General features: G+C 43.3%; 1 protein-coding gene across 15 annotated transcripts in view; it reads right to left on the bottom strand.

The window, feature by feature from the left end:
- FHOD3 (formin homology 2 domain containing 3) overlaps nucleotides 1-14,532 on the bottom strand; it is a 482,704-nt gene that overhangs the window by 170,143 nt on the left and 298,029 nt on the right. For 9 of the 15 annotated variants that reach the window (XM_063597250.1, XM_055102327.2, XM_063597253.1 and 6 more), the window contains 2 exons: nucleotides 6,710-6,804; nucleotides 736-756 (listed from right to left, as the gene is read on the bottom strand). In XM_063597250.1, coding sequence (XP_063453320.1) covers nucleotides 736-756; nucleotides 6,710-6,804 — 116 coding nt within the window. The remainder of the gene's footprint in view (nucleotides 1-735; nucleotides 757-6,709; nucleotides 6,805-14,532) is intronic. The other 6 variants (XM_063597251.1, XM_063597255.1, XM_034943481.3 and 3 more) reach the window with 1 other exon arrangement.

Raw genomic sequence — 14,532 nt, 5'->3', positions numbered from 1 at the left:
ACCTTTTATGCAGGCTGCGGGGGAAATGATGGCCTTCTGCCACTCACAAATGCAGCTTCTTTTTCCAGCTGTGCAAGAGGGTGCTATACATCTTTTTAAAAATTCATCTTTTTTTTTTTTTTTGGCTGATTCTCTAATAGGCTCATCAAATTCTACCACACTTCCACCTGTCCCTGGGCCTCCCCTCCCATTTCCACCCTGCAGCCTCTGCTGCTAAGTTGTCCAACTCTGACAAAAATGGCAGCTTCCCCAGAAAAGTCTGCAAGGTAAATGTTTCCTGATGCCTTCACCCTCAGACACTAAAGGTGCCGAGCATAGCTGCCTGACACTTGGTATCCCTCCTCCTGTTTTTTTCTTAGACTTTGTCTTGACAAGGCCTGTGACAAGTAAATCTTTACAAATCTCTCTCAGAGGGGTAAATTCTGTCCTAAAGGACATTCTTCCCCCTCCCCGGGTTTTCACTGAATGCACCAAGTCTTTCTTGTAGGATAAAACCATTGTGGCAAAGCCAGTACATGAATGTTCATAGCAGCTCTATCTGTGGAAGCCAAAAGCTATAAACACACAAATCTCCTTCAACAGGTGAATGGGTAAGCACATATGCATCTCTACAAGGAATACTACACAGCAGTGGAAAGGCGTTAATTAATACATTGCATATATTAATATATGCAATAAAAGATTAATCTCAAAAGGCATTATACTGACAGAAGCCAGCCTCAAAGGGTTACTTACTTTATGATTCCATCTGACATTCTTGAAAAGACAAAATTACAGTGATCAGAGAATAAATCAGTGGTTTCTCAGGATTATATATAGGAGCTCAGAGTGTCAGTATAAAAGGATAACATGGGGGAATACTATGTTATTATTAGTCTGTATTCTAATTGTGAAGGTGATCCATCTCCATGTACGTGTTAAAACTCATATAGCTATATTCTAGAAGGTGCATTGTTATGGTTTGAATGTGCCCCCCACCCAAAGTTCATGTGTTGGAAACTTAAACCCCAATGCAGCAGTGTCGGAAGGGAGAACCTTTAAGCAGTGATTAGGTAATGAATGGATTAGTTCTGTTATCTCAGGACTGGGTTAATTATTGTAGGAGTAGTTTCCTGGTAAATGGATGAGTTCAACCATCTTATCTTCCCTACAACCTCCCTCACCCTCTGTATCCCACTACGGGATAGCACAGAAAAGAAGGGCCTGGCCAGATGCCAGCATCTTGATATTGGACTCCCAGCCTCAAGAACTGTGAGTAATAAATTTATTTCCTTTATAAATTACCCAGCCTGTGGTATTCTGTTATAGCAACACAAAACAAAGACATAAAATTGATACAGAGAAGTGGGCTGTTGCTATAACAAATAACTGAAAACGTGAAAGCAGCTTTGGAATTGGGTAACAGGTAGAGGCTGGAAAAATTTGGAGAAGCAAGCTAGAAAAAGCCTAGATTGACTAGAGCATTATCTGGTTGACTCTGGTGGGAGCTCAGAAGAAGAGAATAGTTGTAGGAAAAGTCAGAGCCTTCTTAGAGATTGCTGAAGTGGTTGGTAGAAATACAAATGGTAAAGCCAATTCTGAAGAGGTCTCAGATGGAAACGAGAATCAAGGTATTAGAAACCAGAATAAAAACCATCTTTGTTTTAAAGTGGCAAGAACTTGGCTGAAATATGTGAATGTCCTAGGGCTCTAATGAAAGTCAGAATTTAAGAGCAATGAACTAGGATATCAGGTGAAAAAAAATTCTAAGCAAAATATTGAAGGAGTTGTATGGTTACTCTTAACTGCTTATAGGAAGATGCAAGAGGATAGAAGTGATATAAAGATGGAGTTTATTAAAAGGAAAGTAGAGTAGAAAAATTTGAAAAAGTCACAGCTTGGCCATGTAAAGAGTAAAAAAGCATCTTTTGGAAAGCAAACCAAAGGCATGACCAAGTGACCATTTGCTAAAAGGATTATAGTATGGATAGAAGGGAGCCAGCGTTATTCACCAAGATGATGGGAGAAAAACTCCAAAGGCATTTCAAAGACCTTCTAAGCAAGCTAGGACCTTGAGGGCAAGGTTTCTGGACAGGCACCAGCGGTACCTCAGCATTCACTGCTCAGGGCCACTCAGGATCCTGCTCCCAGAATTCTGGTGCAAGATTTTTTGGCCACCCCAGCTGTGACTCAAGCAGGCCTTGCTGCTCTGGAAGGTACAAGCCATAAAATACATGGTACTAATTCTGCAGGTGTGGAAAATACAAGAGCTGTGGAGCCATGGTGACCTCAACCTAGATCTAAAAGAAGGTTATGGACAGCCTAGGGTCCCAGGAAGAGATTTGTCACAGGGTGAAGCCACTGTAGAGAGTCCCTACTAGGGCAATGCCTAGTGGAGCCACGGGAGCGAGGCAGCCCCCAAGACCCCAGAACTGTAGAGCTACCAGTGTGCAATCCAGCCCGGGAAAGCTGTAGGCATAAGCTCCAACCCAGGAGAGCTGAAGCGTGGGCTGAGCCCAGCAAAGCCATAGGGATGGGGTTGCCTGAGGCCTTGTGGGCCCAACCCCAACCCCAGTGTGCCCAGGATGTGGGACATGGAGTCAAAATAGATTATTCTGGTGTCTTAAGATTTAATATTGTTTTTTCCTCTCTTGGGCTTTGGACTTGGAACTAGTTATCCCTTCCTTCTTGCCTATTTCTGCCTTTTGGAATGTGAACATCTATGCCAGTTCCAACGTATTTTGGAAGTAGGTAACTTGTTTGATTTCAGACTCACAGCTAAAGGGAAATTTGCCTCAGGATGAATCGTGCCTTGAGTCTTACCTATACCTGATTCAGATGAGACTCTGGATTTGGGACTTTGAGTCTGTACTGGAATTCATTAAGACTTTGGGGCTAATGGGATGGAATGGATATATCTTGCACATGAGGAAGACATGAATTTTGGGGACGGGGGCAGAATGCTATGGTTTTAATATGCCCCCCAAAGTTCATGCGTTAGAAACATAATCCCCAAAGCAACAGTGTTGAAAGGAGGTAAATCGGATGAATGCCATTATCTCAGGAGTGGGTTACTTACTGAAGGAATAGGTTCCCAACAGAGCGTAAGTTTCACCCCCTTCTCCTCTCTTCCCCTACAACCCCCTTGCCCTCTACCATGGATGGCATGGCAAAAAGGTCCTCACAAGATGCCAGTACCTTGATACTTTGATATTGAACCTCCCAGCCTCCAAAACTGTGAGAAATCGATTTCTTTATAAATTACCCAGTCTGTGGTATTCAGTTACAGCAACACAAAATGGACTAAGACAATAATTTTAAAACAATAAAAGTAAATGTAAAAACAAAGGCAACTACTCAGCATGTACCATCCAGGTTAGTTATCCCCTAGCCCCACTGAACAACTCCTCTCCCCATGGCTTCCTGCTTTCCCTGAACACCCTAAGCCAGCCTCACGGTAACCCCTCTTGTTACTCATTGTACCTCCCACCCCAGTGTGCTTCCTCCTATTTTATAAGGCAATCAGTTTTAGAACAGTTACCAGGATAGGACTTAGTGTCATTGTTTTGTTTGTCATGGAAATGTCCATTTTTAAAAATTCCATGTTATTAGGGGCCTTTATTTTGTTGATATCAATACTTAGAAACCACCCAACTTGCAATATAATTTCCCAGATTTCACAGTCTGAATGTTTTCCAGACCCAGATTAACATTTTAATTTGTTATTTTGTTTGGTATCTCAGAGGAGTTTACTCATTGGGCAACATGCATTACTACAATACAACAAAACAAAACAAACCTGGCATGACTTGTTTAACGCATTTATGCCGGAGGTTGCAAATTTTTTGTGTGTGTGTGTGAAAAATTATACCTTGGTGATGACCTTGAGAAGCAGGATATAAATAACTCACACAAGCTTAGCGTTCCAATAACGGAACACTAGGCATAAATGAGTTAAGGAAAGGATTACATTTGAATGAATGACCTCAAGGATCTTTCTGGATGTCTCCTTGGCCAGAACTAACAAAGGATGAGAAAGAACTGCCAGAAGAGAAAGAGTAAGTGAGGGATTCCTGGACATCAAATGCCACAGAATGCCAAACAGAGGGTGACAGGCACTGGGTCTCTGCCAGTGATTAGCAACAAAGTACCACATTGTGTGGGTACTGCTATGATCATAAGAATAGCTGGGAATGGCCTTATCAATAAAATAGGTAATGTTACAATGGGGAACACTGTGGCAGTGTGAAAATTCCATTTTTGCTGAATTCGGTGTTTTCCAAAACAATGGCAGTGACTAAAAAAGACAGGAAATAGATGACTTTAATCCTTAGAAACCAACAGAAAATTGCTTCAAATCAAATGGTAAAATGAGCTCACAAAAAAGATTTGAAAATAAAAGCAGAATTCTTAGGATTATGCTTCAGAAAAGTTGTGCCCATTTCCCACCAGGGTTATAGGAGTTTCCTGGTGTTCATCAAGAAATGATACTTCATTAAAAGGCAATCATTGCCAATGTGACCTGGGAAACATGTCTTGTTGTTTTCATATGTATTTCTTTTGTTCTTAGTTGGTTTAATGTCTTTCATTTTTCTACTGAGTTCATAATATATTTAGGATAATATCATTTTCTACCTTTCTTTTTGTAAACAATTTCCTAGTTTGTCATTTGCATTTAGTTATAATTTGTGATTTTCATTTTGTAAATAAGATCTTTTAAAATTTTATGCAGTAAAATAGTTAAATCTCTTCCTCTGGAACCTGTTTCACTGGTTTTATTTTTAAAATAAACGTTACCAACCACAGACTAATTACTCTTCATCTCTCTCTCTTTTTTTTTTCTTCCTACAGTTTGCTATGTTCCATTAAATGCTTTAAGCTCCTTGGGGCTTACTGTGGTGTATGGTTAAAGTATGTTTTTGTTTACTTCCATTTAACAACACCTCTCCAATCAGTACCTAACCCATCCCCACCAATGTTAACTAACTGTACAGTGAGTTGTTCTATACACTGAGGTCTGTTTCAGAGCTCCTCTGCACCAATCATCTGTCTGCTGAGGAAGGGGCCACACTACATTGTTGTAATCCTCAGAGTCTGCACATTTTACTCTCTAGTAGGAGAAGGTGCTCTTCATAATTATACTGCTTTCTACAAACTTATCCCCAGTTCATCAGGGAAAATGTTTCTCCAGCTGTATTTCAGGAATGGACTCTGGATCTTTCTGAAGCCCTAACCATCACTGCAGATGGTCCTGCAGGCTCACACCCAGCATGAGCGTGTAAGGAGAGTACAAGGAAGGCCCATGGGGTGGCTGGTGAGGTGCCTGTGCTCTAAGGCATGTCGATCCAAATGGAGAAACTCCAGACCTGAGACTGAGCCTGTTCTGGGTCAGCATGGGCCCCCTTGTTTCAGAGCAGCACCTCTGAGGAAGAGCACCAAGGACCAAGACTGCCCTACAAGGTGGTGATCAGGGAGGGACGCAACAGGAGGAATGACGGCAAGAGGTGTGGTCACCATCACATGAGACAAGTGGGACCTACCCCCAGGATTCCTTATCTCAGCCCAAGAGTCCAACTTCAATATGCAGTGGAACACGTGCACCTCGTGTCTTCCTGACATGTGAACAATTTTCTTAGAGTAAAACTTCATAATTTATATTCCCTCAAGGAAAAATGATTTTAAAAAATAATTTTGGCCAGGCACAGTGGCTCACGCCTGTAATCCCAGCACTTTGGGAGGCCGAAACGGGTGGACCACATGCAGTCAAGAGTTCAAGACCAGCCTCGCCAACATGGTTAAACCCCGACTCTACTAAAAATACAAAAATTAGCCAGGCATGGTGGCACGTGCCTGTAATCCCAGCTACTAGAGGGGCTAAGGCAGGAGGATCTCTTGAACCTGGGAGGTGGAGGCTGCAGTGAGCCGAGATCGTGCCACTGCACTCCAGCCTGGGCAACAGAGTGAGACTCTGCCTCAAATAATAATAATAATATATTATTATTATTATTATTTTAAGGGGCCAACTTGATAGGAAAAGCAGTCATAAAATTCTCACTGTCACTTTCCTGGATTTACTAGAAAAGACCAAAGCATGAACACACGCAGGCACCCACAGGCCTTCACAAGCACGCACACCTGCACGCATCCACTCCACGTGTCGCATAAAGGATTTTCTCCCGTACTGCACACTGCAGCTGTGGTTCCAGCCACTGTGATGGGTGTCCACATGGTGTGGCTCTTATTCAGAGGGAAAATTTTAGATTTTCACAATGTATTAGTTCCCTATGGCTACTATAAGAAAGTACCACAAACTAGGTGGCTTAAAATAACAGAAACTTATTCTGTCTCAGTTTGAAAGACTAGAAGTCTGATATTAAGGTGTCAGCAGGGCCATGCTTTCCCTGAAGGCTCTACAGGAAGTCTGTCTTTGCCTCATCCTCAATTGGCAGCCAACAATCTGTGGCGTTCCCTGGCTTGTAGATGCATTATTCTGACCTCTGCCTGTCCTCTTGTGGCTGTCTTCTTTGCATGTTCACATCGTCTTCCCTCTGTGTTTCTTTTCCTCTTATAAGAACACAGTCATGCTGCATCAGAGCCCACCCTCACAACCAATGATTATATCTGCTACGACACTATTTCCAAATAAGCCCACAAGCACAGATACCAGGGGTCAGGGCTTTAACATATCTTTTTAGGTGACGCAATTCAACCCATAACATAGTCAACCAACCTTGTTCACCAAAGTCATTGCATAAACCAGTAGCTCCGTATCAACTCCATCTTTTTCCTCCAGGATTTCCATGATATTTGACCAAGGCTTGACCCCTATGAGTAAAGCAAAAATCATTAGAAACAGCAATTCATCAACATTCTTTATCTAACTCACATCACAGTTTATTATCCAAGGATGTATCCAGTGATGGCAGCGTCTTTCAGTCACCAAATTTCAAAGTGTGACATTATCCTTAGGATGGATTTGAGCATGCTTCTAATTGAGAATATTTCTTAGTAGGGAACCCTATCTCACATCATCTTTGTCCTTTTGGCAAGAGCATTGTGTACGCTTCAGTGTCTGGATGCTTACTTGCTTGAAAATTTCTTCATATTAAGTATGTAATTTTTAAAAATCCAATCATTGCAACTCTGTAGGCCTACAGATTAGAAAACTCTTGGTAAGTACTCTAAGAATATCCATCAGCACAGAAGAAAAGGGGATGTGGAAGATCTTAACATCCCTCTAGCAGTGACTCAAAGAAATAAGTGACATGCCTGTCTAGCAAATATCTCAAGAACGGAAGTATATTACATCTACTCCATCAAGGCACAAATACTATTAAGTATCAGCTAGGTACAAGGTCTATTGGGCAGCTGCCCTCAATAGGTTTATAATCTAATGGAGCAGCTAGGCATAAGCCCAAGAACAGACACCAGTACAGAGCAATGGCTGAGAAGTGTCCAAGCATGCAGCTAAGCCTGTCACTGTGCAAGTGAGGTCTCTTGCAGCAGGGATGACTGCAGGGGACTTGGCACAAGAGATGACTGCTGCCTGGGCTCTGCAGGCGAAGGCTTATGGGTGGTTATTTCCAGGATCTAGGAGGGACAGGAGATACTCCGCATTCACATTCAGGACCACTAAGCCAAGGGCAAGACCAAAAAGAGGCACATAACACCTTGACATGGTTTTCTAGGCCCAAGATGAATATTTGAAGTGAAGTGAAATAAGAATTGCCTTGCCCTTGGCTTGGTGGTTTGCGACATGAAGCTCTTTCGTGCTTTCTCTATAAAGATCTCAAAGGGATATTGCTTATTTTTACTTGAGAAAAGTAAACTTGGAAATAACCTAAATACAGTAGTTTCCAAATGCTGGTCCTTGGATGGGCTATGTCAGAGCTGATTTTGGCCTTGAGAACAAAAGTTTCCCAAGGACCATGATAGTATCTGTCTTGTTGATCTCCGTGCCCTTAGGACAGTGCCTGGCATACAGTACATGCTCAGTAAAATGTCTGCTGAATAGTGAATGGAGATCTCTGAGAAGGCAGGAAGTGGGTTAAGCTGAAGCAATTTTAAAAGAACCAGGAAGCAGATGCACACAGTAAGAAAAGCAGAGAAGACAGGATTTAAGGGGATTTGTTTAAGAGGATTAAACAAAGAATAGGCACCTACTTACTACAAGACGTAAAAGGCACAAATGTAGCTCAATGTGGAGATCTTCTGGCTTTCCTAAGTGAATAGAAAGCCTTTTGCTTTGGCTAAGTTGCCCAGCCAGTCAGAACTGGGCAATCTTCTATGACCCTTGCTAACTGAGCACAAAGACATGTTCTTTCTCCTTTCACCTGCTGACTACTGAATTATCTCCTTGCTGATATTGATCATCAAACTACTTTGAAGTCCACACCACGGTGTAGTTGTTCTTCCAACCACTGCAAAGTAACCATCTCAGCTCTCAAGACAGTCAATCAATCTGATCAGCAGGCCTTGGGTCTCACTGTCCAGTTTAAGATATCTGGATGCCGCCGTTTGTGTTTGTAACAGGGGCAGCTTCTAACATTCACATTTTGTATAAAACCTTGGCATAGAACACATGTTGTAGTGAGTTACCCATGCATGGCTCAAAGGAAGAATGTGCAGGGGAGAAAGTATCGAAACTAAGACTTTCTAGTGGTGCTAATGGACCCAGAACTACTTTTGGTTGCTTACTCTGGAGCCAAAGATGCGAAACAGGTCCTCAGGGAGCAAAGGCCAAGGAACAATGGCAGGCAGCCCAGAGAGAGAGGGAAAGGTAGCCAGACTACATCGGTACTCCCCTTAAACAGACACATGCACATGTGTGCATCTAATCCTTTATAATAAGAACACTCAAACACTGGCTTAATTTAACTGAAAAATGTGTTTTTAGCTGTGTTATCTGAGTCTCTTATTACCATCTAAGGATTTTAAGTCTGGAAATGTGCATATATTTGTACACTCTTAGGATGGATGTTCATTCTTTTTATTGTTTTGGGGCAGAAAATCGGAAATATTTACAATGAAGGTAAAAGGGAAGAAACATTTGGTTCAACAAAAATAGCCTTGGCAGGCCTCAGGCTAGGCCTGTGTTCAACACCAGCACTTGCACATTTCCTAGGAGCTCCTGTCAGAATTATGGGGTCCACTCACTCCCTTCATTGCCTTTGTTAACTCCCTACAATGTGTGTGTGTATGTGTGCATATGCATGTGTGCATATGTGTGTGTGTGTGTGTGTGTGTGTGTGTTGCAGAGGAGAGGGTTCCTGTACTGGAATCATAAACCATATAATGCTAGCCCTTCACATAACAGAGAAAGAAACTGGATCCCAAAGGAGTGGGATGGAGGGGCTCAGGAAGCTCATCTGGAGCTCCTAAGGTCTCTGGGATGACTGTACCTACCTTATAGGATTACTGAGAATTGTCATTGAGACAAAGCACTTTGTCTTTTTTCCTTAGCGCTGCTGGAGTACATTAGAAGACAATACTTAATCATTGTCATCTGTCTCTCTCCAACTCCACTGCCCCCCACCCCCACCCCAAACACTGGAGTACAGATTCTGTGAGAGCCTTTTTTCCTGATGACTGCAAGCACACAATTGATACTCAAATATGTGCTGAATAAATGGGTCCTATGTGAAGAATGTTTACAGTTGTGTCTGTTACATGATAGATACTCAAATATCAGTAGCTGTAATTGTAATGGTGGTGGTTGGTGGAGATACTCAGTTTACCCCCAGGTGGACCATCTGCACTGACTCCCCGGCCAGTCCTCTCTTAACCCAGATAAATAAATACACACAGAATCAATTGCTCAATACTTCTCCCCTCTTACTTTCCTAAATCTCCACATTAAATCTGAAGGAAAATAAGGTATTTAGCTCAGTGCCTCAGACATGGGTTGGTCTAACATGAAAACAGAAGCTCCTCACAGCATGTTCCATGTCTTTTCATATACTACATAAACACACTCAATGTGGATGCTTCTGCTATAAATAACAGTGGAAAGAGAGTTTGAGTTCTGTCAACCTATAGCTTCCACTACACTTTACACGATCTTCACAGATAGATATACTCTTAAGCAGAAAGTAGAGATGGGATCGCTTGAAAGGATGGCTGAACTTTTTTCCTGCTAATCATGCGTGATAGCAGGAATTCTTATGTTTAAGAAAATTCTTATGTTTAAGAATTATCAAATGAAAAATTGAACTACTTCAAAAGCTCTGCTGAGCCAAATTAGTGGGACCTGAGATTTAGGACAAATTTCAACATGAGTTATCCTCTCTGGTCACTTGCCTCACCCTCTGTGGGAGAGGCAAACCTGTTCACTCAAAAGGAAGGACCCCATACCCAGACAGCAGAGGGGTGTCAATCAATTTCCTGTCAACCACCACAGGGAAGACCTTAAGGAAAGGGAGTCTCCAATATGGCAAAATGACAAAGCAAGGCTCTCTAAGGGCTCCCATGAGCCTTTCTCTCTTCCTGCCAGGCCCTGGCCACCAGAAAGAGAAAGTGACTTCAAGGTGCAAGCAAAGAGAAGATGATCCAGTGGTCTGATATTAATACCATACCATGCCCCACAGATGAACTTGAATCCACCTTTTTATCTCAGGCCCTGAGCAAAAGTGCAATAGCCTGGGTCAAATGGAACATTTTACATTTTCCTTCTTCGGCCAGGCGCGGTGGCTCACGCCTGTAATCCCAGCACTTTGGGAGGCCGAGGCGGGTGGATCATGAGGTCAGGAGATGGAGACCATCCTGGCTAACACGGTGAAACCCAGTCTCTACTAAAAATACAAAAAATTAGCCAGGTGAGGTGGCGGGTGCCTGTAGTGCAACTACTCGGGAGGCTGAGGCAGAAGAATGGCATAACCCGGGAGGTGGAGCTTGCAGTGAGCCAAGATTGCACCACTGCACTCCAGCCTGGGCGACACAGCAAGACTCCGTCTAAAAAAAAAAAAAATTTAAAAACAAATTTCCTTCTTCATAAACACTGATCACTCCTTACGCTGGACTTTAACCCTTTTGGCTTTTATCCCTGCTAACTGGCCCACTCTTGGCCCCAGACCAAATTGCCCACACTGCAGAATGAAGCCTTCTGGTTAGCCCACGTGCAGCATGCATGATGTTTATATTTATAATGCAACCAAAGGAATTTGTTCTGGACAACTTCATTTGCTTTAGGTAGTAATGATTTTTGAGGACTGGGAGTTTATTTGTTGGTTTTATTGCTGATTCCTTAAAACTGACAGTTTTCATTATCCGAAAGAAACTATTCAAAAAGACAACTGCTTATACGTCCACTCATCCCTGCTGAGGAATGAGTCTAAAGCCACTTTGAGAAGTAAAATTTATGATTTATAAACTTGTGCACAAATGGATATGCTCAGTTTACCCTAAATCACCTCTGGCACCTGTCTGCTCTCTCACCCAGTTGAGAGGGAACTGGAGAGCTGCTTCTAAACCCACTAGATGGAAACACACCTGGAAGTAATGTTGCTTTCTGCAGAACACCATGGCATATTTATATGTTTAATTCCATCATAGGATTCAGGAACAATTTTACTAGCAGTAAAATAGGATGATGTTATATGTACGCATTATAAAATCACAGCCAAGACCACACGTGTCCATAAAGAAACATGCTATTGAGCCACACATGATAAGCTATTTCTGAGTTTTTCCATTAGTGCCATTCCTTTTTTTTTTTTTTTCAGCTGCTAGTGCTCAGCAGCAAACAGACAACAGCAGTTGCCAAAGGTTTAAGAAATTGTATAGACAAAAACCATAAAGCTGTCCAGGCACAGTGGCTCACGCCTGTAATCCCAGCACTTTGGGAGGCCGAGGCGGGTGGATCACGAGATCAGGAGATTGAGACTATCCTGGCTAAAACGGTGAAAGCCCATCTCTACTAAAAATACAAAAAAATTAGCCGGGCATGGTGGTGGGCACCTGTAGTCCCAACTACTCGGGAGGCTGAGGCAGGATAATGGTGTGAACCCGAGAGGCAGAGCTTGCAGTGAGCTGAGATCGTGACACTGCACTCCAGCCTGGGCAACAGAGTGAGACTCCATCTCAAAAACAAAACAAAACAAAGCAAAAACAAAAACAAAAACCATAAAGCTAAGAAGACAATTCATTAGCTGTTTTTATTATTATTATTATTATTTTTACTAATCAGGAAAAGGTGGCCATTGTTTTATCTTGATGGAGAGACTTGGTCTGACAGACGAGAATCTCTGGCTGGGGCTATGGATGGAGTCTTGGATATGGTATACAAAGGCCTGGGTTCATTTCAGGATCATGCCCTCATCCATCACAACATTCCCTTTATGGGATATGAAGTTCAAGGAAGGGAACTCCGAGCTGGAAGCTCAGCAAAGCCAAAGGAGAACCCAGGTCATGAGACGTTGGCCCCTATAACCCACACCCATAGCAAGGGCCCTGGGGTTACCTGAAGCTTAGGACAGCAAGATGAAGAGTTTGTTAGTTGTCCTCAAGCAACCGCCAGAGTTAGGAGATGAAACACAAATCCTCCAAGGATGAAGGAGAGAAGCTGTTGCCTACCAGCTGCCAAAACACACACTGCACTGCTGACCTTATACCTAATTGACTGGCCTTGGAAAAGCTAGACCTGGTTTCTGTGAAATCGGCATTCCTTATCAAGGATTCTGGGCCGGCCCCATGATCTACTCTTGACCATAAGGGTCTTTCTACCTAGCAGCAGAGGGCAACATTTTGTGGCAGAAGAAACTTGCCTCAGCCTGGGAAACACCTTCCAGACTCACAGCCCCCGTCCATGTACTAGAGTTTGCCTCCCTAACACACCCCCAACAAAGAGACCTCGAGTTGCCTCCTTGCCTGCCATCAGCCATGCCTAGTGCCGACATCTATCTGCATGTTCAAGGGTATAGGAGCCCCAGTTAAAGGTCCTGGATGCTATTAACTTTCATTTAAACTTCTAAAACAACTCAAGCTACTTTCTTTCACATTTGGATTCAGCATTCAAAGGTGGGTCTGAGTAATGCTAAATCACAGACACAACTGGCCGGGCACGCTGGCTCACGCCTGTAATCCCAGCACTTCGGGAGGCCGAGGCAGGTGGATCACAAGGTCAGGAGATTGAGACCATACTGGCTAACACGGTGATACCCTGTCTCTACTAAAAATACTAAAAAAAAAAAAAAAAAAAAAAAAAAATTAGCTGGGCATGGTGGTGGGCACCTGTAGTCCCAGCCACTCGGGAGGCTGAGGCAGGAGAATGGCGTGAACCCACAAGGTGGAGCTTGCAGTGAGCCGAGATCGCGCCACTGCACTCCAGCCTGGGCGACGGAGCAAGACTCCGTCTCAAAAACAAAAGACAAAAAACAAAAACAAAAAAAAATCACAGACACAAATGGTTTGAATCAAAAGTGCAATTTAGGCCCCTCGTTTCTTCCCGACACATCCTGGCTGGTTTATGCATAGTGTGCACGCACACACACACACAACTATAAGGAAATATACCAACAGGTTAACAGTGATTATCTTTGTTGAAACTAGAGGTGAATTTTTATTGTCTTCTTTAAACTTTTCCCAAGTTTTTATGATTGTAACAGTAGTATTACAGTTATAATCATAAAAAGAAAAAGTATTGTCAAGTTTTTGTTCTTGAGTCTTTGTGGGGATGATGATAATAATACCTGAGTCCTACTGGGGAAGAAAACAAACAACAAAAGACAAAAGGAGAAAAATCATTTTAATTGGGAAGCATTTTAATTCCAGGCTTCCCAATATCACGGGGTCCACAGCACGTTACACAGTAAACCAGAGCAGAAGCTCGTTCTTCGCCACGTGTTTGCAGCATGCCTGCTGGCTCTGGGCCAGCTGGAGTGCTGGGACACCACTCTGGGAGACAGAGACCCCATCCTTGAGCAGGCAACCCCAACTTGGAGAGACAGGGATGGGCAACACCACCACAGCAGAGAAGAGGTGCATACATGGGCTTTAAAAGCACATGCCCAAGGTAAGGGGGTGGGGGTACAGCCGAGGTGGGAGAAGGGGGTGGCAGCTGGGCAGGAGTTGAAGGGTGAAGGGTCCCCTTAGCCAGGGGACTGACTTTATGCTATAAGCACTGGGAAGCCACTGGCAGGTTTTGGATGTGACCGAACTGTTTGGGAGGGTGGCCAGGAGCATAGGTTAAACCTAGTGAGGGCCTGAGTAAGGCAGGGCAGGGGATGGAGGAGAGGAAGGGAGAAGGTTCTAGAAACATCTGGGGGTCATAAGCAATGAAGCGTAGAGGGGAGGGGAGGAAGGAGCCAGGGCAACCCTGAACAAGACAGGAAGAACAGGAGGAGGAGCTAGACTTCTGTGTTTCGGTGGCAGGAGCTGAGTAGAGGCAAAGACAAGCTCAGGATCTGACCTCTCCCAGGTAAGCTCATGAGCACTTTTCTTTCATTATCAAACCCCATTCCGGCCCTAAGCTTTGTGTGCTTACTATCCTAAAAAATGTTTCTTGCAGTGGGAAGTCCACATCTCGGGAATTCTGTTAATTCTTATATCTGTCTCAAG

The sequence above is a fragment of the Pan paniscus genome, chromosome 17 (genome assembly GCF_029289425.2).
Source record: "Pan paniscus chromosome 17, NHGRI_mPanPan1-v2.0_pri, whole genome shotgun sequence".
Lineage (NCBI taxonomy): Eukaryota > Metazoa > Chordata > Mammalia > Primates > Hominidae > Pan > Pan paniscus.
This window is presented reverse-complemented; position numbering and strand designations above follow the sequence as displayed.